We start from the raw sequence: 25535 nt of genomic DNA on the forward strand, positions 1-25535 counted from the left end.
TCGGTATTTTATTATTTATTGGAAAGGGCCATTTTTCTCAAAATCGCGTCTATGTCAGCGCGATGTCAGGGGACGTGTCAGCAAATCGCGTCCACGTCAGCACGCTTTGCTTACGTGGACACAAATCGCGCCTACGAGGACGCGATTTTCTGACACATCAGCAAAACGCGCTGACGTCCACGCGATTTGCTGACACGTCCCCTGACATCATACTGATGTGGACGCGATTTTGAGAAAAATGACCCATTCCGGTAAATAATAAAATACCGGGCCTATTTCGGTAAATTTTAAAAAAATAGAGTTTTTATGTGAATTTACCCCTTTTTTGGGTATTTTGCCCCTAATAATACATATTAATGTATTACTGTAATATGTAGCTCAAATTATGTATTGTAGTTAATATTCATAATATTGTAGCTCAAATTGTCAATCCGTCTATACTTTTGTACTAATAATATATATTAATGTAATATTGAAGAGTTAATTGATTAAAAAAATAAATGCAACAAGTACAAAAAAGATTCAAAATTATTACCAACAAGATTTAAACCAAGGTACTAAGGGAAAAGAGCAAGTATCTTAACCAACTAAGCTAAACTAATTAATTGACATATTATAAAATACTGTTATTATCTTACTTATATTACTTACGTTCTAATGATTTATCGGACCTATTCCATACACGTGTCAAATCAGAAAAAATAATACAACAATTCTGTTATAAAAATTCGGTGTTTACTTCAAATAAATAAGGAAAATAATGATTTGAATGTTTCAAAAAATTCAATTTTAAACCGAAAAAATCAAATTTAAAGGCAAAAAAAGATCTTTTTCGACGAAAACTGCGCCAAACCACCTTCGGCTGTTTGTCAGCGCGTAGATCTCGAAAAGTTATTCGAAATAAAAAAAAATCGTCTCAATCGGACAACCAAGCCAAAAGTTATGACCTTTCAAAGTTTTCCAAGCTAAAAAACATAAATTGTTCATAAATTATTGCTTCCACGTTAGAAAATCACGCTTTCGTAGACGCGATTTGTTGCCACATAAGTAATCGCATTGACGTGGACGCGCTTTACTAACACATCCCCTGACATCGCGCTGACGTGGTCGCGATTTCAGGAAAAACAGCCCATTCCGGTAAATAATAAAATACCGGGCCCATTTCGATAAATTTTAAAAAAATAGGGTTTTTATGTGTAATTTGCCCCTAAATCATATCTATTAATTTACCAATATATAATTAACAGTTAAAAATCTCTTACATTAAATAAAGAATTAAACATTTTTAATTGATTAAAAATTCTACAGGCATTATCTACAATAAAATAATAAATATTAGGATTGACTTTATAAAATACTAATCACAAAACTTGTTAAAACATGCTAATATAAGTAAATCCTGTCAATTTGGACTTGCATTACTTAAGTCTTCAACCCTCCCTTTGATAAACATATACACATTATGATCGGCTGAGATGGTTACCACCTCTAAAGTTATCCTCATTAAGCACAGCACATTCATAATTGTGAAGATCCAAAAAAGGGAAGAGAAATATGGGGACATTAATTAATGTTGAAGGTGAGAGTTTTGTTGTTCTTTACTCCTAAGTTACATAAAACTAGTTTAACCTGTATCTCAAAATTATTTACACAAATGAGCAAAGGCAATGTGCCATATATCTATTATATATACAGTTGCCAAACCATCTCGGATTATTACAACAAAGTTTGACATCTGCCTTGAAACACCAAAGTAACATTGCACTCACCGTATTACTCATCTTTCGGAAGTCACACCAGAGTTATCTCTGTTCGATGAAGATACAACAACTGCAGTCCCAGTTACAGCCTCCGATTCATTAGCTTCAGCATCACTCTGATAAAACACACGCCATGTTGTAATAAAAAGTTGTGAGATTTGTAGAATGGTTAGGATGTAACTCTAATGAAAACAAGCAATGAATAACTATGATGGATATTGTTCTGAATTAGCAATACCTGTTCTGTAGTCTTCACAGTTGGATCCTGGATTGCTACCATGGAGACCTTCGAAAGGTCTCTCAAAACACCCTGATAATCACAATTCAATTTCCCAAGTGAATAACTAAAGAATTACGTGCGATTGTTGAAGAACATCTTTTCCTACGAGCTACAAGTTAAGTACTACGTTTGGTACTCAAGCACAATCTATAATGTTGTTCCCCAATTTCGAAATTTACTGTAAATTTGAAGCATAAGGTTGAAGCAAGATTGGAGGCAAGTTTTTCAACTCTAATCAAGAAACTGACGTGCGAAGAGATAAGTGCCGGCAATGTCTGTGATCAAAGTCAAGAAATTAACAAAAAAAGGTTCTACTGTTAATCTAACTAGCACCTTCTCTTGTATTCCATTCATACAAGAAAAATAAGCAATTCAAACACTTGGACAAAATAAAATAAGCTTATGATAATAGGTCATATTGATATGCCTTTCTAACAAATCACAATGATTAATCATAGTCTTGAGTGATTAAATATAATTCAAATTATGAAGAATATATTATTAACAAAAGTGTTAAGAGAATTGTCAATCATCTCATAGTAAGATCTTGAGCTCGCATGCATTGACACAAGGAATAGACTTATAAAAAACTTTTTCCTATTTTAACAAACCTTATTTGCCCACTTGAGTCCACATGCATTGCAAAGTGTCCTAGGACCAGCAGGACCTCGACGCATCATAGGAGTTTTCTTAGAACTGATTCCACAGTGTGAGCATCTACACAGGAAAACTAAACAATAAAGAAGAGAACCTACAGAAATCCCTTTTATTGGCACAAAAAATATAATAGCTAGAGGACAAGCTAAACTAACATCTTTTAGTGATGTGTAATACCGATCCAATGATCAATTGTTAGAAAGCTATTTGATCATAGAAAGGACTACTCACAAAGTTTCTTGCATGCTCTCATCTTGTCCAGAGCCTGGTGTTCCACTCCAGCCTGAAGAAGCCGAAGCTACTTCATCAGAAATTGCCTTGGCTGATGTGAACTGGCCCTTCTTACGCTGCATCCTAACAAATCATAAATAGAGTGTTAGAAAGAAAGTGGCATGAACAAGTTCCATTTGAAGAAAGAAGGTGGGGGGAAAATATGATAATTGGAATACCGGAGAGCCACTTCTTTCCGCACAGTATAGCGGATTTTCTTATCAAAGCACCGCTCTTTTCTCTTCTCCCGAAATCGGTTTAAAGAAGCTGCTCTATGGGGTTGAATTGACCTCCCAGGAAAGTCACCCATGCCCTAGGGGAATTGTAATAAAAGAAGTGAAAAAGTATAAACAAAACAAATCTTCCCTAAAGAATCAGAAGCAGCTCTATGGGGTTGAATTGACCTCCCAGGAAAGTCACCCATGCCCTAGGGGAATTGTAATAAATGGAGTGAAAAAGTATAAACAAAACAAATCTTCCTTAAAGAATCAGTCACAAGATGACTAAGATGATTCATCTAATGCATACCCTTTGAGCAATAGGAGTTGCAGCCAATGCAGGAATGCCCGAAGGGATTTCATATCCACCTAGAAGTAACAAAACTGCCTGTACCTGAAAAATTCAAGCACTTCTTTATACCTGAAACTGCAAGCCATAATATCACCTACTGCAATTTATCCACCACAGCCTAACATTCAATTATGTTTAGACGATCAACAAAAAAAATTCCATGTCAGTCTTGCATCATAATCATCTAAGACTGAACTGTACACATTCTTGTTGTTACTTCAAGCAATAATAGCGCGCACAATTCAATCATCCACAACAATTTTACATCTAAACATATTATTATGTTTAACGATCAATTTAAAAAAAATACATGTCAGTCTTATATCATAATCACCTAATATTGAACTATACACTTGAATTTACAGAAGTGCCCTCCGAGAAAAGTAAGAAATCAAAAGATGTAAACGACCAGAAGCGTAAGACTAACTGAGAATGTTACGTTTAAACAGCCACAACACAACTGCAACTGAATGTAACTTACATAATAAAAGGACAACAATGACGACAACTAGAATATACCCGAACAGAACCGTCTTGAACAAGCCTTCTTACACATAAGAAGGGACAATCAAAAGCAACAAAAATAATTAATGGGAAGTAGATACATGGGACATCGTTAATGAACAAATGCAGAGCATATCCACCAGATACAACTAAACTTTGAGGTGAAAAGGGAAGCCCTGTCTTCATTTGATAAAGGCAATGGCATCACCACATTTAATTGACTAGGTAAACCAAAACATAGATGCAAAAAAACAAAACAAAAAATTGTAGCAAAATTAGAAGTAAAACAAAATTGGCCGCTACTTAATAATTCTCACAACTTGACAATTAGAATCATTAATTAATGCAATTAACCTAAACCCAGATTCGAAAAGTAAACATTTAAAGGAAATAAATAGCTTCAAAACTATATTAAAATTAACACTACTAGAAAAAGGACACATGAAAAAAAAAAAGAGAACGAACCTTGTCAGGTGAAACGGAATCAAAGACGTAAACTTCCCCTTGAAACGAGAGGGTGAGCTGATCAGCACTTGAATTACCCTGAACGGCGGTTAAATCGGATCCTTGACCATAAAGATTGGCGTGAGAAGCTTCTTCCATGCCATTATTCATAACCGTAACAACCCCGCCGCCGCTTTCTTGGTATCCAATCTGAGGGTTATCCACCGACTCTTCACCTCCTCCGCCGCCTCCGCCGGGAACGTCCTCCTCCTCCTCTTCTGGGTTTCGTTGCATGTTCATCGCACCTGAACCGTACAATGATGTTGAGTGGTGATTCGAATTCGCCATTCCTTTCGCATCGAAATACCCACAAATTTTGACTAAAAAAAATATAAAATTGGAAGCCAAAAAAATCAGAGAACCCTAAGAGGAAAATTTCAAAACTACAGTTTAAAAGAATTTAATAACTTATTTAACTTAATAACGAAAACAAATGTTTTTCTTATTAATTAAAATGTGAAGCTATTGGAGAAAGGATGGGGAAGAAGATGAAGGAGCAGATTGGGGGAAGAAGGAAAATGAAAAAGCCCTGACGAATGATGATATTTACGCTTTATGCCACGATGAGCGAGTGATCAACCAACTCAGTAAAACTGGTGGGGATTTGTGAGTGGTGAGTACCGAGTTGACTCACTGAGTTAAGGGAATGGCGAAATCGAATGGTAGAATTTAGGGTTTGGGACAAAAATAAAAAGGGCCAGCTAAAGGGTAATGATAAAACTACGGCCGGTTGTATCAAATGTTTAATCATTGGCACATCGTTTAATCATAATGTTTTTCTATAAAGGGAATTTTATTGAACTTTCGAATGAAAACTGAATTTCTTTACAATTTGATCCCCCTATTCTCAGAATTTTGATTTAATTCTTCTACTTTTCCGATTAGAATAATGATTCAATTTTTCCTTAAAACACTCTGACACATTTCTGTATTAATTTTTTTATTTAAATAAACTAATAGTATACAGATAAAATTTACAACATAAAGACTAAATCGGCGCCAAAACCACAATTTCCCCTTTTTGTTGATAATGAATTCTCAGCTTTACAGATGGACGTAATGATAGTTTTGAAGAGCTAGTTTTCCACCAAATAATAATATTTTTTAAAAATTCTAAAAAGAAAAAAAATCATATATTTAATTATACATTAAATTATATCACACCCTGAGGTGATATAAAACATTCTATGTATAAATATGTTCTCTTTTAAATTTTATTGATCAAAGAAAATATATATTTAATGCTTTTAGTTATTTTATTTAAAAATTATATAAAAAAGACAATATCATTATAATGATATTGATTATCATTTAAAACAAAGTGTATGTTAATATTTTTCTAACTAAATTGGCACCCAATAAATCAATGTTGTTTGAAACTAACCAGTCAAACTTGGGTATCAATTCGAAAAGGGATTTTAAACCGGTTGGCTCGAGCAAAAAATCAATTGAATCAAAATTTTTTAATTTTTAATAATTTTTTAATCAGACCGCTTGAATCAATCAAACCAACCGACGAATCAATAGCCTAATTGATTTTACCAACTGTCCGATTTAAATGATAAACTCATAACACCAACTCAATCAAAAATCTTATAAGTCCCAATCCTATCTATGATATATTAGATTATAAAAACAATACTACTATGAAAATTCGATATAAAACTCAAATAAGTCATTGGTTAAAATGAAATTAATATGTTAAAAATAATTCAACTGTATATATTTTTAGATTGTATATAAAACTATAAAAAAGAACAAAAAATACTTTACTAACAATATGTACTGTTGATGACAACACCCACTCATGCACAAAGGCTAGGGAGGGCCCGAACCCCTAAAATAAAAAATTTTATCTTTAATTTAAAATTTTTAAAAATTTTAAATTAAAGATAAAATTACACTTTTACCTCTCCTAAAAATAATAAAAATTTAATTTAATCTTTTAAAAATTATAAAGACATGACTATTAAAATGGTAAAATTATACAATTTAATTTTGATCCCTTAAACAAGATTTACTTCGGCCCTGCTCATGCAGACTCCTAAATAACAATATTGAAAAAATGGAACTACTTTAAAATCAAGGGCCAGTAGCTGAGAGCCCAAGAAAAACTCATAAAAGTCATTTGATCTGACGGCCATTATTGGTTGAGCATCCGTAGAAAATCCACTCCAGTTTGCACATGAGCTGGGCCACCACAAAGAGATGAACCCCTTTACATATGCCAATCACCAAATTCTTATCCCCAAATAGTTGACTCTTCAAAATTTTAAATTTAATCCTTATCTGACTTAAAAGTTAAAGGACTGTTAAACCTGAATATGTATTATAAATTGATTTTTAATTTTTAAAGCAGAGCCTTAAATAGTGAATAGTCACGTATTCGAATTTAGCAACAATCTTTGGCCTTAAATTTTTAAATAAAAAAAAGTATATGAACTAAATTTCAAAACTCCAAAGAGTAGAAGGTCTGAGTACATAATTACCCCCAAAAAGAAAATAATAAATCAAATGATCTGTGGTCTGTTTTAATTTCACTTTTATTACCCTTTTTTCTTTATAACCTCAAAGAAAGTTTCCTATAAAATAACACATTGATCCCAAGAACCTCATAAGAGAAAAAAACCTAGACATCCTAAAACATATATTTGCATATATCATTGTTGTCTTTGTCATTGTTTTTCCAAGAAAGCACAATGAATGTAGACGAGGAGGTGGAGAGACTCAAGGAAGAAATCCAAAGACTAGGCCAGATCCAATCAGATGGTTCTTACAAGGTTGCTTTTAATCCTATCTTATTATTCTCTGATCTGGGTTTTTAATTTTATGCAAAAAGTTGCGCATTAAACCCTTGTTTGATCTGGATCTGGGTTGGTTCAAGCTTTCTCCATTTTGTTTCTTTGTTTGTTCCATCTTTTCCTAAATAGCTAACTTAGCTACATGACAATCAGATCTGTTTATTGATTTTTTTTTCCACTGCTTCAAACTTTCCATTTAGATTCATTCCCTAATGGTAAACTATGAAAACAGAGAGGAAAAGCATAGTTTGGGGCTATGTTTACTCATATTCAGGTGCAAGTGTCAAATAGATACCTGTATCCGACACAGGTATGGTCAGTGTTTCCATGTATTTGGAGGATCTTGAAGGTCATAGCTCCATATTATGTGTTGGTCAGGTGTTAGGTACGGGGGGTACTTCAAGAAAAATTAAAAGTCCGAACAACATGGAGTCAAACTAACAAGTGTGTTAAGCTTATTTTACAAATATCATTGTCTGGTTGGATTCTCTGAGAAGGTGTAGTTCGATCTCAAGACACTTCCTCGTTTGCTATTGTAGGATCAATTGGCAATTTTGTTTCAAACAATCCATTCTTCAAAATCAGTGAAACATACATATTTTGGTAGTTCATGTAACATACCAACTGTTTTCGTTCTTTGACCATCTACCATTTTTTTTTTCTCTAAATTCAAGAATATATGCTTTGAAAATCTTATGGGAAGTATTTATGCCCAAATATTGTTCTGTTAATCTCCAGGTGACCATCATTGACGGATAGTGTAGAAGACCATATTCTCTGCATTGCATTGAGATTTTTTAAGTGTGATGGCCATTAATACATATATGTACCATTTCTTTCTTTTCTAAGTCTTTAAAGGGTTAAAAATGGATATAGTTGACATAAGTTTTAGCCATGTTTACATCATCTAAAAGTGAACTTTGGAAAGTTGGATGATTTATTTTGTGCTTCAGGTTTTTCCCATTTCATATTTTGTATATCTACGTTGCTACAATCTACTTTTATTTTCCAGCACAACTGTATTGAAAATTGTGTTGTTTGATGTGTTCCAAGGTCACATTCGGGGTGCTATTTAATGATGATCGCTGTGCAAACATCTTTGAAGCACTAGTTGGGACACTAAGAGCAGCAAAGAAACGAAAAGTTGTTGCATATGATGGTGAACTACTGCTGCAAGGAGTTCATGACAATGTGGAAATCATTCTCAAAGCTACAACACCAGCAGCAGCCCAGAGTAGCAACTAATGCAGTTCTAAACAAATAATTGCAATTATAGTTTTGCAGCAAAAGTTTGATGATATTCTATGTAATTTTTCAATGTTTATCATGTTTGAAAGCTTCTTCAGCATAAGTGCATAACCGTATTTTTGAATACTCTTTTATGAAATTTTCCAGAGTGTACTACACCCAGATTTGTATATGTTTTCTTTTGGTTATGTTCAAACTTTGATGTCTTCATCTATTATTTGCTTTTTATGGCATAAACTACACAGGATTGGATAATTATAAATTGAAGGGAGAGGGCTTGGGGGGGGGGGGAAGGAAAGAGAAATGAAATGAATTCCTTCAATTGGTAAAAAAATCTTGCGTTTAATGGAAATTATCCTTATGTGGGAAATATGTCACAAACACAGATACTTTTAACACTAAGTTTGGACAAACAAGTATGCGGGAAAAGAAAGGAAAGGAAAAGAGAGTAAGGCTACGGAAAAGAAATGATACATGTGTATTTTGTTTGGATAGCTAAATTAGCATGAGAAGGTAAAGGAATTTTCACAACCTTTATTCATTTAAACAGTGGAAAGGAAAGCAAAAGTATGACTTTTTTTCCAGTTGTACCTTTTTTGTAAAATAATTTATGTAAAAAGATTAAGAGGAAAAGTATGTATTTCATCTTTCCAAAAAAAATTTACTCCTTTCTCCAGCTTCTACAAATTGGGGTAAATAAAAATTGAATGCTTCAAGGGAAAACAAAGAATACTCAACTTTCTTTTCTTTCTCTTGTTTAAATAATATATATTCAAACAAGAGAAAGGTTTTGCTTTCCCTTCCTTTACTCCAATCCAAACATAGGATAAGGAAACTGAAAAGTCCAGATAACATAGCATTCTACAACTATCAAAAACAGATTAAAAGCTATTATAAGAGAGAAAGGAGCTAACATTTTTTTATTTAGCATAAACTTGAAATACTTGAGTGAGATACTAAGTTATTGTTTACATACAAAATAGACAAGGCCATGTAAGGGCAACCTAAAACCTCACTGGAAGGGATGCCAAATCTAAAAATAGCAGAATTGATGTTCACTAATGCATGCATTACAAATTCTGCCTGAAAGCACATCTTCTAGACTAAAAACATATCCATGCAGGATAAATTTTTAATACAAATTTATCAATATTGGAACTCAGAGCTTGAATCTTATCTTTAATAAATATTTAGGAAGAATTCATAATATAACTTGATCAAAAACATCTACTCTTGATTTTTGGCTTATTTTAAATGTACTCCAGCCAACTTTTTATTGAGGATATAGAGTAGAAGTTTATTTTCAACTAAAGGGTTTCACGGCAAAATATCCAAGAGAACAATCCAAGAAAGTGAGTTCCTTCTTTTTAGGGGGTTTATGTATCACACATACTCATCTAATACCAAAATTGTTACTGAAGATTAATTTGATTTGTACTTTGTGAATTGTGAGGCTGGATTCAAGCTCACTAAGAGCCATAGGGTAGCACGAGTCCAGCTTAAAATGAAGCCTATGGGGGTGAAAATAACAGCATAAGAGGCCCATGACTCTCATCACTAAGCCAACTAATCATAGTAAATATAAATTCTTATCACTGGTTATAAAAGAAACTCAAAACTAGACAGTAAAAGAAAGATATGATAGAAAACAGTGATCTCCATAAGCCATTCACCACAGAAAATTTTGTAAATGATTAGAACTAAATTATTGTCACCAAAGAGCAGGGCTTGCATAGATGGCTAGACTAGAGTACACTGCTTGAAAAATAAAAGAAGAAAAGCAGTTAAATAGGCAACAGCTTCAAGTTTTTCTTCTCCTTTTATGAAAACATTAGGTTTAAATGAAAGATTTCAGCGAGTTGGACCAGTGAGGATGAATGCTTGTAGGAGGCTCTGAGCGGCCTGGGTTTGATCAGGTGTCCCAGATATAACAACAATCCTGTCACTTGTTCCTATTTGAGGTTCATGCACTATGACCTTGGCACCAGAGATCTGATTGAAGTACACCAAAGGAAAAGTTGATGTTGATTTAAGAAAAGATATCTCATAGATATTGTACATTGACATCAACAACGGTATCTTGGTTAGGGATGATATTTAGATTTCTTGTTTTTTAATTTGCCAGTCTTTTATGAGTGCATGGCAAACCAATAACCCAAAAGGTGTGTATCAAATCCAGTGTAACCTTTGAAATATTGAGAGTTTCAAAATTCTTTTTGTTGTAAAATTCAAGGTACATGGCTTGTTCTTAACTGTTGTACAAGTGGGAATTTGAACAGACTATTTTTAGTAAAGACTTCAGAATATGTTATTAAATTGTGGCATGGTTGTGTTGTCATCCGCAATGACTAACTAAACAAGGGTTTAACTTTTTAAATTGTTAAACGGGCATGATTTATCAATCACAAGCTTAAGTAATGACTTTTAGGAGTTTCAACACAGTTTAATAGAAGATAAATGTCTAGCAAGGGAATTTTTGTGGATGTGGTGAAATCAATTTAACTTTGATCATCTTTTTAGTCTCAAATTCATGTGGTTTGATTTTCTCTTCTCAGGTAGTGTTGTCTAAGTTCTTCATTAAGTTCTATCAAGAGTTGAGTTGTTTAGGCGGTGAATGTATAATTCTCTGTAGAATTAGGAGCAGAACCACTGTAACCAACTAAACACTATACGCAACATCTTTTTGGAACAATGCCAATAAAATAATGCAGAAACAGTTAAGAAAAAACTGTTACCTCTCTTAAGCGAGCTAGATTGCGACCATTCTCCCCATAAACAGAGTCAATAACATTCTCAGGAACTCTAATCTCTACAGTTGTATTTGTCACAACAGCAGATTTGTTTCCACTGCAAACATGAGAAGAAAGGGACATTAGTTATGAGAAACTGTCCGAAAGCCTTACTTCTCATTCCCCACTCCCAATTATATTTGTCCCCATATAACACCATTAAGTTCAGCAACATAAAACCAACATCAATCTTCAAAACTTTTAAGTTCGAACCTAACTTATTATTTGCCCCACACAAAATTTGCAGTAAGCTACCAACCTGCCAAGTTCTAATCCACCTCTAAAAGAAGTCAGTCCTCTTCCACTGTCTATGATGCTCCTTGGATTCAATCGAGTAGCCATCTGCAATTAAAATCCAGCTAGAGGTAAGTAGAACAGCGCAATAGTTCGATTCCAGCATGTATCTTTGTGTTCATGATTGAGATTAGGGTGCATGCATGTACACACTCTTGTCTGAGAGAATGAAAAGAAGACTACCTCTGATGTCCACAATCCTGGTGAACGAGGCCGATCTAAGCTATAAGAAAGTCCAAAGGAATCCGTATTACTCATTGCCAAAGAAGTATGCCAACCAAGACTGTGAGAAACTCCACTTGATGCTTGCAACTCAAGAGGGGAATTGTCCAAAAATCTTTCATAAGGACTGGTCTCTGTTAAAACTGAGGAACTGCTTTTTGCTCCCACAGTTCTCATAGAGGTAGAAAAATGGTTATCTCTCAGTGTACCAGTCACATGATATATAGCATCTTTTACATTCGAATACCCTCCTGAAATCTGTTTACAAGAAAGAAAATAAAACAATCAACAATTAAGCAATTGATGCCTCATGAAACACCAGGCTCATATCATATTTGGAAATCTCTCATGAAAAAGTATTACAGTAGATTAAGCGAAATGTATTTGGAGCAAGAAAATATAAGGAGGTCTTTCCTCAGCCAAAATCAAAACACAAGGAAATTGCAAGGAAACATGTTAGCTGAACTCAACAGTCATAACATGAAACACAGGAGAACATATGTTATAAACAGATCATGCTGTCATGATTACCTTTTAACTCTAACCTCTACAATATTAGAATCATTTATTCATAATTCTAGGACGTTTTCATTGAAATTTTGAAAAACATAGAAATTTACAACATTTTCACAAAGATCTCTTAAGAAAAAAGAAGAAGCTAGTTTTATATCAGCGAACCTATAAAATAATTAACAAAAGCTCCAACCCACCTGTACCACTTGATCATTTTCACTGACACACTTAGGGACCTGGTCCTTCCCTAAAATCCGTATGCTGGTAGAAGTTGCTTTGCGCATTTCAGATATTACGGCCCCTCCTTTTCCCAACAGACAGCCAACTTGGGTTGAAGGAACTACGAGCCGGGCAGTGACATTTGAACCCTTACCTGCGCCTGATTCTAGACCCTTTTCAATAGAAGCCTCAAAAACTTTTACAAAAACAAGGACAACAGCCTTTTGTGCTGGAGAATACTGTGATTCTGGATTCTAAAGGATATCAACAAAAGCATATCAATAACAGAAATAACAACTTTAAGCAAAAGCAAAATGTCATAGAAGATCACAACATGACTGACCTCTGATGCAGTAACAGTAACCAACCGTTCATCACAATCAGTGATTGCAGCTCCAATGGTAACGGTAGCTCCAGTATCACTTTGAAGGGCCTTAATAGTTGCACCTCCCTTTCCAATAACACAACCAACCCTATCACTGAAGCAAAGAATTTTGAAAACCACTTCCTGCTGAAATGTTCTAGTATCCAAAGGAGGAGCCTTCTCGGGCTTCAGAGACAAAGGATGAATTCTGGTGGCATAACTGGTAGAGTCACTGGGTATACTAGGTACCATGGAACTACGCTGTGAAAGATGATCTACATGCAAATCAGGTAAAGCCTCATGTGAACCAGCCTCAATGTGTCTATGAAATGATTCCTGAGGTATAACGTCAATAGGTCTGCGGAATGGGTCCTGAGGAACCACCTCTATGTGTTTGTGCGAAGTCTCCTGAGGATATACCTCAATAGCCCTGCGCAAACTCTCTTGGGGAAGTAAGTCAATAGGTCTGTGCAAAGTCTCTGTTAGAATTGGTTCAATGCTTCTGTTTTCAATTGCCCTTGTTTTACTGACGGAAGGACAGTCTTGGAGGCGGTGTGAGACAGCAACAAGCGCCTTTTTTACAGCTAAAACAGCTCCTTCAATCTACAAATATAAACAAGGGAACAAAAAGTAACGTTTCTACTTAAGTATAACATTCAAAAGCTTTAGAAAATAAGATAGTTGACCAATGCTAGATTGCATCAGAACTTCCAACAAATCCACTTTCAGAATCTTTTGACATTAAATACAGTGGTTGATTGTTAATGCAATGATTTGCGATAAACCAACACAATCTAATTATTATACATCATAATGAACTAACCAAATTTGCCAAAAGAACTTATCAACTACATGTGGCAAGTTACAAAGAAACGGATTCCATAGCTACAAATCTAGAATCTAATTGTGCCAACGGAAAGATAGAAAGCCATTGAATCGAAAAACCCAGATATCTTCATTCACTTACGTTTCACGAGTAGCCAAAGGGCACTTCTTACAACTTTTCGTGACATTAACTGGAGAAAATTCCTTAAATAATAACCATACTTGTAGTCAACACCCTAATAAACAAGGGAACAAGAAATAACATTTCTACTTACGTATAACTATAACATTCAAAAGCTTTAGAAAATGAGATGGTTGCCCAATGCTAGATTGCATCAGAACTTTCAACAAAATTCCACTTTCAGAATCATTTGACATTAAATACAATGGTTGATTGTTAATGCAATGATTCACAATAAACCAACAGAACCTAATTATTATATATCATAACAAACCAACCAAATTTTCCAAAAGAAGTTATCAACTACACGTGGCAAGTTTGCAAGTTAGAATCAGGCATGAGCTAACTAAACTGGTACAATGAAACGGATTCCATTTTTGTTAATAGCTACAAAATCTAGAATCTAATTGTGCCAATGGAAAGATAAAAAGTCATTGAATCGTAAAACCCAGAAATCTTCATTCACTTAGGTTTAACGGTAGCCAAAGGGCACTTCTTACGACTTTTCGTGACACTGGCTGGAGAAAATTCCTTAAATAATGATCATGTATGGCACATGTTACTTGTAATCAACACCCTAATAAACAAGAGAACAAGAAATATCATTTCTGCTTAAGAATAACATTCAAAAGCTTTAGAAAATGAGATGGTTGCCTGATGCTAGATTGCATCAGAACTTTCAACGCAGTTCCACTTCCAGAATCTTTTGACATTAAATACAGTGGTTGATTGTTAATGCAATGATTCGCAATAAACCAACACAATCTAATTATTATACATCATAATGAACTAACCAAATTTGCCAAAAGAACTTATCAACTACACGTGACAGGTTTGCCAAGTTAGAATATGGCAAGAGCTAACTAAACTGGTTCAAAGAAATGGCTTCCATTTTTGTTAATAGCTACAAAACTAGAATCTAATTGCAGCAATGGAAAGATAAACAAAGAAAAGGATTCCATTTTGTTGATAGCTACAAAATCTAGAATCTAATTGTGTCAATGGAAAGATGAACAAAGAAACGGATTCCATTTTGTTCATAGCTACAAAATCTAGAATCTAATTGTGCCAATGGAAAGATAAGAAGTCATTGAATCATAAAACCCAGAAATCTTCATTCACTTAGGTTTCACGAGTAGCCAAATGGCACCTCTTACGACTTTTTGAGACATTGACTGGAGAAAGTTCCTTAAATAATAACCATATAAGGTACGTGTTACTTGTAATCAACACCCTAATAAGCCAAAATTGCCTAAAAGCACTAACCAACTATGTATTCTAGGTTTGCCAAGTTAGAAATTTTACTGAACCAGGAAAGAAAGCCAATGAATGTAGTGATAAAGAAATCGATTTGCCAAGCTCTCCGGTACATAGTTTCCGCTTAGGGGCTCAACTCCAGATTTAGTCATACCGAATGTAACTACCGAATTGCCAAGGGTTTTAGTCAAAAACCCTTGGCAATGAATGTAGGAAATAAATTGATGCGCCAAGCCCTTGGGTTCATAGTTTCTGTTAAGGGGCTCAGTTCCAGATTTAGTCGCCAAGGGTTTTAGTCAAAAACACTAGGAAAAAGAAAGGAATTTTGTTCTTGGGCTGCAAAATTTAGAATCTAATTGCCACAATGTAAAAGAAAATAAACTTTTAGAATATAATAATCAAGCCAATGAACCCCAAGACCAAGAAATAGAAACCCTAATTGAAGAACATTCGGTATAAACCTCTTACCTCCACAATCTCCTCCTTAAGGCTAGCACAAGCCGGTAGATTATCCGTCAAAACCCTAATTTTGGTCCCAGTTTCTTCCCTTATCTTCTCCACTACTTTACCACCTTTCCCAATCACACCCCCAGCTTGCTTAACCTCTGCCAACAACCGACAAGAAACCATCCCCAAGGCTGCCCCATTGCTCTCAGCCGCCACCTCCAGAATCCTCTCGAATACCTTCACCAGCGCCTCCTGCGCCTTGGACACCTCGATTTCCTCAACTCTACTACCACCCTCACCGTCGCCGCCAAGGTCAAGCACAACCTTGGTATTAACAGCATTAGGACCTATGATGGTAATAACCCGGTCGGGGCATTCGGCCGGGGCATCCTCGATTCGGATCTTGGTACCCGTAGCCTGTTGCAGTTGCTTGATGACGCTGCCCGACTTGCCGATGATGCCCCCGACACGCGACACGTGACAAAGGAGACGGAAGGCCACCTGGCCGGGAGGGATGTAGAGAGTAGTAGACGGAGGCTTGGAACGCTTGGAGGGTCCGTTAGCAGAATGGGTCGGGTCGGGCATGGTTCGCTTTATTGGTATAGAGAAGAAGGTGCTGCCCATATCAAAATTAGAGCAAATTAAAACTTAAACAAAGGGGAAAAAATCCACAACGCTTTCACTCTTTTATATTAATAGTGGGTTAATTAATTTAATTAATTCATATTGGAATTTTCTTCCATGGAAAGAAGCGGAAGCGAAAATTACAGAAAATAAATAGGCAGGGAGAGGGTTTTGGAGTTCTGTTTTTTAAGGGTGAAAGCGAAAGGGTCTACGGCTACGGGGTTGGCAAGGCGTCGTCGTTTTCAATGGGAGATGTTGGGCGGCTGGATTGTTTTTAAGGGGCAATAGATCCAACGGTCTGTACGAGTTGAATTGGTTTTCTTTTCCCTTTTTCATTTCAACGCCGCCCGCCCACGCGTTTTTCTTTACTACGGTCTTGGTCGATTTCATTGGGATATGGTAAAATTTTTACAGGTTGATAAAATATAATCATATCTTATTTTTTTATATCAAATTAATAACATAATTTATATTTTTTTTAAAATTAATTATTACATAAAAGAGTATCAATATGATAAGAAAATTATGAACGATAACAAAAATTAAAATCAAGTCATCATATGTAATATAAAAAACAAACACTATATATAATTTTGTCTAATTATTTTAACATTCCATATTTATTTCACTTTTAACATTTAACATGTATTTCTTATTATCATCTGCTGGTCCTTGACTTAATTATTCATCATATGAATACTTATAATTAAAATTATTAATATTTCATTTTTCCATGTCCCTTTCGAGGTGTAGAATATCTCAATTCCACTTAGGAATGAAGTTATTAAGGCTTCCTTTGGTGCAGCTGAGGGTGCCAACCTCACTGCCATGTTATTTGGTTCAGCAGAGCAGTCCAGTGAGAAGTAATCTCACCACGCTGGACAGCTGATTTTTTGCTGCAGATTTCAGCAGCAATTGAAAATTAAGGGTGCTGTTGGTATTTTTAACAGACAAAAATACCATTACTTTTATTTATTATTTTACTATTTTATCCTTAAAAGTTAAATAATATTTATCATTGTTATAAAAAAATATTTAACTATAAAAATTAAAAATAATTATCATTTTATCTAATAAACAATTTAAATTGATTATATAATTCATTAAAATATTGAAAGATACATTTTAATATTTATTAGATGAATTTATAAATTCACATATTTTAATAATTTTAAAAAAGTAAAATAATTTTAAAAAATTCTATTATATATCAATTCTAATCTGATGTCCTTAATAATCATTTTTTATTCTCCCATCACCGCTACAACTGCGTTTGAATCCAAACACACACTCCACCATTGTTTCTAATTTTACCGCTACAGTATCCAATCTCACCGCTGCAGTAACTAATCTCACCGTCACCGCTTTTTTTAACCTCACCGGAGGTAAACACACCGCCCATCCAAACTCACCCTAAGTATACAACATGTTATTACGATTAAACATTTTTTCTTTTATGTTATACAAATGTGATATTGTTAATACGAGAAATCTTTTTTTAGAACAAGAAATGTCGTTTCGATCACATTATGAAGATCGGACTGTCTCAAATTAAAGAGCTCACGAGTTGTCTCTAATGCTTGTGTTTAGCTTCATTATTTCAAACAGTGTCATTTCACATGATATGGTGCAAACAATATGCAATTTCAATTACAAAAACTTATGTAAGCTAATTTACAGAAAAGCTTATGCTAAGTTATAACCATTTTTATAAGAGGAAAATTAGGTAAATAAAATAATATAAAATTTATAATATACAACCATTATATAAAAAAATTGTTATTAAAGTGTCCAACAATTTTCATATTAATTCTTATAAATAATATGAATTTTTATCGTAATTTTAAAAAAGTGTCCGTAATAATTTAATTGTAACTAAAATTTATAATATTTTTTTATAAATAAATATATTATTATTACATATAGCACAAATAAATAAAATAAGTTATAGGAATAATATTTGACACATTGTCAAATGTATTAGTCCTATGCACCACAATTTGTCACAACATTAATAAGCAAAATATTAAAAAATTGAAGGCTTTGTAATAAACACTTAAAATTGTATTTAAATGCAATTAAAAAGAAATATAATTTTTCATCTTCGTCTCTTGATAACAATTCCGATGTTTTAACTTAGGGTTATAAAAATCTTGAAAAAAAATTATATCGAACAAAAATGATTCTTTTTCTTGTTCTTTATTATTATTGGCGCAATTCAATTTTATTAGCAGAATAAATTTAAAAGTATGATTTTATTACACTATTTAAATTTAGTTTATATGATTATAAATTTTAAGAAATTCGTGAATTGCTTTAAAATTTAAACTCTTTTAATCGGTTACTTGAACAAGTAATATTTTAGAATATAGTACTAATTATTATTCATTGAAAGTGTTAAATTTGATGGGGCAATGACTTTAAAAAAAAAAAAAACTTCTAATATTCATATAATTGATGAGGTTTTTTTTAAAGAAAAATGTTGACTTTAAAAATATGAATTTTTTAAAAATAATTATCTCCCCTTCAATTAATATATGAAATTTCATATAAATTTCAATAAAAATTTTAAAATTTTAATTAATCATTTGCTTCAATTTTAACTTCAAACCTAAACATTTTTTTTAAATATTTAATGAACTACATAAAGAGGAAGATCATCAAATTAATTATAATTATATTTAAATAAAATTCTAAATATTTATTAGAAAGCTGTTCAATTTTTTAATATTTTGATCATTAATGATATGATAAATTGTGGTGCATAGGGTTCATATACACTGATAGTGTATTAAATATTATCTCAAAGTTATGTTCATACTTTTTGTTCATAACATTTTATAAATAAGTATATTATAACACGTAAATTATTTTTTATAATATACATTTTGGTCATAACTCTAGAATTTTTTTTAGGATTCAAATAATATAATTTTTTGTTATAACTTTATAAAATACACAATTATTTTTATAGTATAATTTTAGAATTTATTGGATGTAATCATTCAAAATACTATTCATATTCATGCTTGTAATATAATTTTTACAAGTTAAACTTGTATAAAATATAACTTTTTAAAGTTAAAACATGTATGAGTGTTTGGAAAGCCACAAGGTAATTGGATTTGGGTGTTACTCCATTTCTCACCCTTGCCTTAAGAATTGGAAACTGTAATTGAGGTATTCCAATTATATTTAATTCGATGACCTATCAATTATAATAGTTATCCAAACATGTCACTCATGAGTGATTACAAATAATTACACGCAAATCTAATTACTAGATGACTTTCAAATATTACCTACAAGGTGTTCAAAAATTGAATCAAATTGAACTTAAATACATATTATCATTGGTATCGATTGGTATGCTCCATTAAAAATGTTCAAGAATTAGATTGAATTGAACTTATATATATGTGACGGTATTTCACCTTATATTCAGATTGATTTGAAAAATATTTACTTAAACTCTTTCATATTTTTTTGGTAGAGAAAAACAAAAATCAATTACAAATTTATTCCAGTACCATTACGCACAAGCTGACCATCCATCCGAATTTGCTCAATTATTGTTGTCAAAATCTCCTGGAAAGCTTTAGGGCCATAAGAGAGAGCTCTCATCATCCCAGCCAATATGTGTGCCGCTACATTAGCTTCTTTTGAGACATTTGTATGTCTGCCGGCCATTTTCTCCTACAAAACTCTTGAATTTTTAGGACCAAGTTCCTATTCAATTGCCCATAGGACTTATCCAAAATGTTCTCTACAACTTGAACACAATCCGTTTCAATAATAACATTAACCCATTTAGCATCTCAAGCCAGAAGGAGTCCATCATAAATCTCTCAAAACTCAGCTTGTTCGACGCTGCATCTACCAATGTTTCTCCCAACTCCCCCAAGCCATCTACCAAGATCATTTCATTCATATTAAGCTTATTTTTAAAATATATTTTTACATAATATTTAATATTTTAAATAATTTTTATTAAAATTTTAAACAACTTAACGTTTTCTATTTGTTAGAATATTTCCCTTTAGCACCATAAAATTAGAACACATGAAAACTTAAAAAAAGAAAACACGATGTATTTAAGATACAAAAGTCATTTTAATGATAAAAAATCTGAAAAAATAATATTTGAAAGCAAACTAATATGGTAAGTAGTAGCAAATACATGGTCAAAAATATTAATGAGAGCCATAAATACTAATATTATTGAAATCTAAAATTTCCCTTCTTTAGTTAAATATTTAATTTCTAAAAGTATTATATTGTATTTATTACGGGATTCAAGCAAATTTAATTTCAAATTAACAATAGTTATGAAAATAAATTAAATAATTTTGTTTATTACATATAATATGACAAAAAAGTACAATTTAGAAAATACTTAACCTTAAATATAATTAAAAATAACGTACTTAGAGTACAAATAATGAAATATGTTACGGCTTGGCGACTCCGTTGAGAACTGCTTTTGAGAGTTGAGCTAATGTTAAACATGTGTTGTCTACCTTAGTTTATTTCTTGTTTATTTATTTTTATTTTTAGAATTTTTAATTATTTTAGATTTTTTTAATAAAAGGTTTGCGAGTTTTTTGCCAGACATTGTGCACTTGCATTTTGCATGATAAGAGTTTTATACTCAAGCTTTGTCCTGTTAAATGGGAGTGTTAGTACAAATCTTTGGTGAGGAAAATCTCGAACACACGAATGGAACTCAAACAGAAAAAGAAGAAATAGGATAAGGCTTCAAGGAGTGTATCAAGCCACTGTATTTAAGGTTATATTCACCCCTACCTATTTTCGGTGTACAAAAGAGTTTCAAGCAAATTAACCTCGATGATACAATGAAGCCAACGACTATTTCCGTTTTGCACGGACGAGAATAGTCCACTAAGCACTGAGTAATATATAACAAGAAACTCAATCTCTATAAAGGATTTCTGTAGTAATACTCTATAGAAGAATCTAATAATATTAAAAAATAGAGGAAGGAAAGAAAGAATTTTAGAATTTATTGGTGTGATTTCCAAATGAAATCTCATTCTTATTTATAGGAATTTTCATGTCTCTTTATAGAACATTTTTCAATAGGTGTCTTCTTGAATAAATAATTATTCATCCAATTTTATAACTATTCAAATAATATTGTTTGAATAGTTATAATTCTTTTTTAAAAATCAAATGATATAACTTTTGATCAATGACCAAAATATTGATCTTTTAATTAATTACACTAATTCGTTTATAGTTATTGGAACACTATAAATATTTGAAAATATTCTAACAATCTATCCTTCATTTTTTAATATTTGAAAATGTTTCAACATACAACAATAACTATGCTTTCGTGATGATTTTGCACAACATGAGCTCTATACTCGAGCTTTGTCCTATTAAAAAGGAGCAATAACTACACCTTCGTGATGATCCTCTGTGTAGACATAGAGAATTGTACCTTCAAATTGAACTTACTAGCCTGTGAGGGGTAAACACTGAAACCTCGTATAGTTCAAGTACATTGTTTGAACCCAAATCTCATATAGTAAACCGCACAAACCTAGTCGTGTAGAGGCATGTCAAACTCAAGTCGGTTAGATGTCACCAAAATAAGCACACAAGAAAAAGCTCCTTACTTTTCTATGCATATTTTTGTGTCGAAATTAGTGATGGACTTATAGGAATAGAATTGTTCAACAAAGCATGTGGGTAGATTTATTTGATGAAGCATTATTGGGTAGATTGATCCAAAGCATGATTGGGTGGATTTATTTGATAAAGCATGTGAATAATTTTATTCGATAAATCATGTGTTGCAAGGTTATTCTGAAGAAGAATCTACGGTTGTAAGACAACAAATTTTTTCACGCTAACGGCTTGAACCTTTCAAATGATCAAATCATGCTGTTCCGGATTTGGATGACTCTGTTGAAGTAGAAAATCTGAAAATTGAAAAATACAAGGTTTTGGAGGAGAGAATTAAAGCAATTGAGGATGTTGAAGCTTTCTATAGATTTGATGGTAAGGAACTCAACCTGGTGTGTGATGTAATAAAATCTCCTAAGTTTAAGGTGCTAGCTTTTGAGAAGTTTGATGGGACGAGCTGTTCAATGGCATAAATCGCCATGTTTTGTCAAAGATGATGAGTCATGTGAATGACAACATGTTGCAAATACACAATTTCCATGATAGTTTAGTTGGATCTGCTACGGGTTGGTATTATCAACTTAGTAGGACAAATATTCGATCAATGGAAAGATTTAGCTAAGGCTTTCATAGATCAATACAAGCACGTGTCTGATATGGTGCCCGATCGCTTATCTTTTCAGAACATGGAAAAGAAGTCCACCAAAAGTTTCAACCAGTATGCACAGAGATTGGGGATATGGTGGTACAAGTACAACCTCTGTTAATCGAAAGGGAGAACACAATCCTATTCGTCAACATATAGCAAGCTCCTTTTTATGACAAAGTGTTGGGTAGTGACACAAAAAACTTTACTGACAGTGTGATATTAGGAGAGTTGATTGAAAATTCCATCAAAAGTGGGAAGATAGATGACACGAATGTTGGGTTCACCGAGAAAGATGCTTTTGTCAAGGAAAACGAGGGCGAGAATCACATGGTCGGATATGATATTTACCTTAACAACCCATATTATCATTATCAACCTACACCACAACTATATTTCCAACCAAGCTTTCACTCACAAACACCTACTCCTGCCCTAAAACCTACAAACCGAAGAAAATTTAGAGAAAAATCCCCCATTGATCCAATTCCAAAGTCGTACGCAAAATTGCTCCCTGAACTCATCTAGAAACAACTTGTCACTCCGGTTCATTCAGAACCAAGAAAACCTCCCTATCCTGAGGGGCATGGTGTTAATTAACGCCACCTGTGATTATCACTTGGGAAGCTCTGGCCACTCTACAGAGAATAGTGGGGTTCTAAAATGGAAAGTACAGAGTTTGATTGAGGATGGTATTTTGAAATTTTGAGAGAAGACTAGGTTAACTACTAGAGGAGATCTTTCGAGCCTGATAAGTTTTTGTAATAAACCTTAACCCTCCACTCTGGGGGAAAAGGTCCCACTCATGCGGCCAAAAAAAAAACCCCCCGAAAGGCACTAATGGTTCATCGTCGTTTAGGTTTAGGATGGTGACTTCAGGTAAACCGAAAGTGAGTAAAAGGGTCGTCGGGTATCGCTGGTGAGGTGAGATTTAGAGTTTGGTAGGGACAATAGTGATGAAGGCTGCTGTGGGTGGTGATGGTAATGGTGGGCTGTTGTGTGAAGCTCAATTGAGGTGGTAGGAAGCGACAAATATGGTGAACGGGGTTGTGAAGGGTGATGATGCAGTGAAAGGTGTGATGGGTGGAGATGTTGAGTGGCTGAAAGAGAATATGGAATTTGCTCTTTCCTCCGTAAAATGAAATTCTCCCCTATTAAATTTCAGGTTTCGGCTATATAGAAGGAGCATGAGGAGAGGCTCGACTACTACAGTATGGAGTATGAGGTAGGAGCCTTTTTTGCCAGTTGCTACAATGAGCTGAAGGTACTACTTCCAGGAGCCATCCGATCGCGACCCTGCAATTGTCAAAAACAATATATTTTCTAGGAACCAATTAACCCGAACTAGTAGGATCAGAAAGTCAACAATTGAAATTGGATTAAAATAAGTTTATCCTATAAGGTTGGGTATGAAATTTGGATACGTGAATTATTTTTGTAAGCAATAAATATTAGACTACTGTTATAATTTAAAATATTAATTGTATTGTAAAAAAGTCATTGGATAAGGTCGAATTGCGTAAATTATTTCAACAATTAATTTTTAAAAATTCACATGAAACTAAAATTCATTTTATTATTGGAAAAGTGTAATCAATGAACGATACTCTTATTTTTTTTTACTTCACATCCTAATTAGTATCACTTTTAACCTTTCTTTACAGCATGTTTGATTGGGGAGAATAATAATACATTCACCCAATTCGATGGGCCCACCACCAAACGTTAATTTAGTTGGTTGTAATACCATTACAGCTCAGGTCCTATTACATGTAAAGGCTGTAATAGCTATTCATTGCCTTCAGATCTTTCTGACCATATCTATGTTTCTCTTTTTTTTTTTATTGATTGCAGAGATCACCTAGATATTTCAGGTCTTCATGATTTTTCTTTTTCCTTTTTTGGTTTTAATTAATCTTGTCTGCAGACAAACTCTCCATTTTTCATGTTTCAATCTTGGAGCTAAAAATCGACTCATGTTTTTTTATTGGGCCTTCAAAATTGAATAAACAACCCAAGTCATTAATAAATTTATGCTCTACTTTGATCATAAATCGAAGTCATAAAATTTTTATTCCATTTTTTTCGATTTATATAGATACATATTAACTCATTGGTAAAAAAATAATAATATTTGACACTAATATTTATTTATTTTTCTTCTCTTAACAATTTTAAAGTTTAGATTAGATTATGTAAGTGGAATGTATTTGCTATAAGGGTCAAAAAGATATTCATTAACACTTCCGAAAAAATCTGGTGAAATCTGCCAAAACTACTAATATTGTTTATGGTTTATTCTGCACATAAACCTGCATCTTCTAAATATTTGAAATTTAATCTTTTATTTGTCTAAACTAGCTTCTATTAATTTTGTAAATTTTCAAAATTTAAACCAGAACTTTGAATATTAAAATACCAGATTCAAATTAACCAGAGTCCACAAACAATATTATCAATTGAATCTTGATTTTTAAATTAAATAAATAAAAAGATTAAATTCTTGAAAATAAAAATAAAAACTAAAATTCAAATTTGTGATCAATACAATCCTCATATATATATAAAAAAGTAAGTTACAAATTTAATCCATGTACTATAATTAGATGTTTCTAATTCACGTGCATGAAATGTCAATATTAATCTAAATAATAATTAAATCAGTTAAATCAAAATCTATTATAATCACATACTAAAAGTAAGTTCTATTTTCCCATTTGATTATTTTTTCTACTTTCGAAACTCAAATAGTAGCCAGTAAACAACTAAAATGGGTGATTTTTCTGAATATTATACAAATTTAACGGCTACTATGACTTGGGTCAAGAGTGAAATTTCAAAATTCAAAGAGTATAATAAATAAAAATAACCAAAAACCAAAGTAAGGGGACAATTCACAATTCAT

At 33.0% G+C, this 25535-nt stretch overlaps 3 protein-coding genes across 6 annotated transcripts; 1 reads left to right on the forward strand and 2 right to left on the reverse strand.

Moving 5' to 3' along the window:
• Window positions 1-1544: 1544 nt before the first annotated feature.
• On the reverse strand, window positions 1545-5277 carry LOC107919429 (GATA transcription factor 28). Of its 2 annotated transcripts, XM_041110144.1 has the most exons (8): window positions 5096-5231; window positions 4507-4865; window positions 3496-3579; window positions 3147-3280; window positions 2929-3051; window positions 2652-2757; window positions 1999-2070; window positions 1545-1876 (listed from the first exon to the last, which is right to left on the reverse strand). In XM_041110144.1, exons 2-8 carry the CDS (start codon window positions 4831-4833, stop codon window positions 1778-1780), a joined length of 945 nt encoding a protein of 314 aa, XP_040966078.1. In that variant the 5' UTR covers window positions 4834-4865; window positions 5096-5231; the 3' UTR covers window positions 1545-1777. The 2 variants fall into 2 exon arrangements, with proteins under 2 accessions (XP_040966078.1, XP_040966077.1); XM_041110143.1 differs by having other exon boundaries at window positions 4507-5277.
• On the reverse strand, window positions 4642-16571 carry LOC107919848 (KH domain-containing protein HEN4). Of its 3 annotated transcripts, none has more exons than XM_041110142.1 (7): window positions 15727-16561; window positions 12975-13598; window positions 12610-12885; window positions 11861-12157; window positions 11643-11725; window positions 11330-11441; window positions 4642-4790 (listed from the first exon to the last, which is right to left on the reverse strand). In XM_041110142.1, the coding sequence occupies exons 1-7, from the start codon at window positions 16327-16329 to the stop codon at window positions 4782-4784; spliced, it is 2004 nt and encodes a 667-aa protein (XP_040966076.1). In that variant the 5' UTR covers window positions 16330-16561; the 3' UTR covers window positions 4642-4781. The 3 variants fall into 3 exon arrangements, with proteins under 3 accessions (XP_040966076.1, XP_016704730.2, XP_016704729.2); XM_016849241.2 differs by lacking the exon at window positions 4642-4790 and adding an exon at window positions 6489-6735; XM_016849240.2 differs by lacking the exon at window positions 4642-4790 and adding an exon at window positions 10303-10586 and having other exon boundaries at window positions 15727-16571.
• LOC107919850 (costars family protein) lies at window positions 7062-8764 on the forward strand. The gene is made up of 2 exons (XM_016849242.2): window positions 7062-7325; window positions 8400-8764. Exons 1-2 carry the CDS (start codon window positions 7245-7247, stop codon window positions 8589-8591), a joined length of 273 nt encoding a protein of 90 aa, XP_016704731.1. The 5' UTR covers window positions 7062-7244; the 3' UTR covers window positions 8592-8764.
• Window positions 16572-25535: the final 8964 nt, after the last annotated feature.

This window comes from Gossypium hirsutum, chromosome D13 (genome assembly GCF_007990345.1).
Source record: "Gossypium hirsutum isolate 1008001.06 chromosome D13, Gossypium_hirsutum_v2.1, whole genome shotgun sequence".
Classification (NCBI taxonomy): domain Eukaryota; kingdom Viridiplantae; phylum Streptophyta; class Magnoliopsida; order Malvales; family Malvaceae; genus Gossypium; species Gossypium hirsutum.

What these genes read in the sequence shown, in the direction of transcription:
- LOC107919848 (XM_016849240.2), bottom strand. Translation starts at nt 16,329, where the DNA reads ATGGGCAGCACCTTCTTCTCTATACCAATAAAGCGAACCATGCCCGAC. An exon ending in TTAAGGAGGAGATTGTGGAG is followed by an intron (nt 13,599 to 15,726) that starts GTAAGAGGTTTA and finishes TTATATTTGTAG; the next exon opens with ATTGAAGGAGCTGTTTTAGC. An exon ending in GGTGGATTAGAACTTGGCAG is followed by an intron (nt 11,442 to 11,642) that starts GTTGGTAGCTTA and finishes TCATGTTTGCAG; the next exon opens with TGGAAACAAATCTGCTGTTG.
- LOC107919850 (XM_016849242.2), top strand. Translation starts at nt 7,245, where the DNA reads ATGAATGTAGACGAGGAGGTGGAGAGACTCAAGGAAGAAATCCAAAGA. An exon ending in AATCAGATGGTTCTTACAAG is followed by an intron (nt 7,326 to 8,399) that starts GTTGCTTTTAAT and finishes ATGTGTTCCAAG; the next exon opens with GTCACATTCGGGGTGCTATT.
- LOC107919429 (XM_041110143.1), bottom strand. Translation starts at nt 4,833, where the DNA reads ATGGCGAATTCGAATCACCACTCAACATCATTGTACGGTTCAGGTGCG. An exon ending in GACTCAAGTGGGCAAATAAG is followed by an intron (nt 2,071 to 2,651) that starts GTTTGTTAAAAT and finishes TGTGATTATCAG; the next exon opens with GGTGTTTTGAGAGACCTTTC. An exon ending in CTGTGAAGACTACAGAACAG is followed by an intron (nt 1,877 to 1,998) that starts GTATTGCTAATT and finishes GTGTTTTATCAG; the next exon opens with AGTGATGCTGAAGCTAATGA.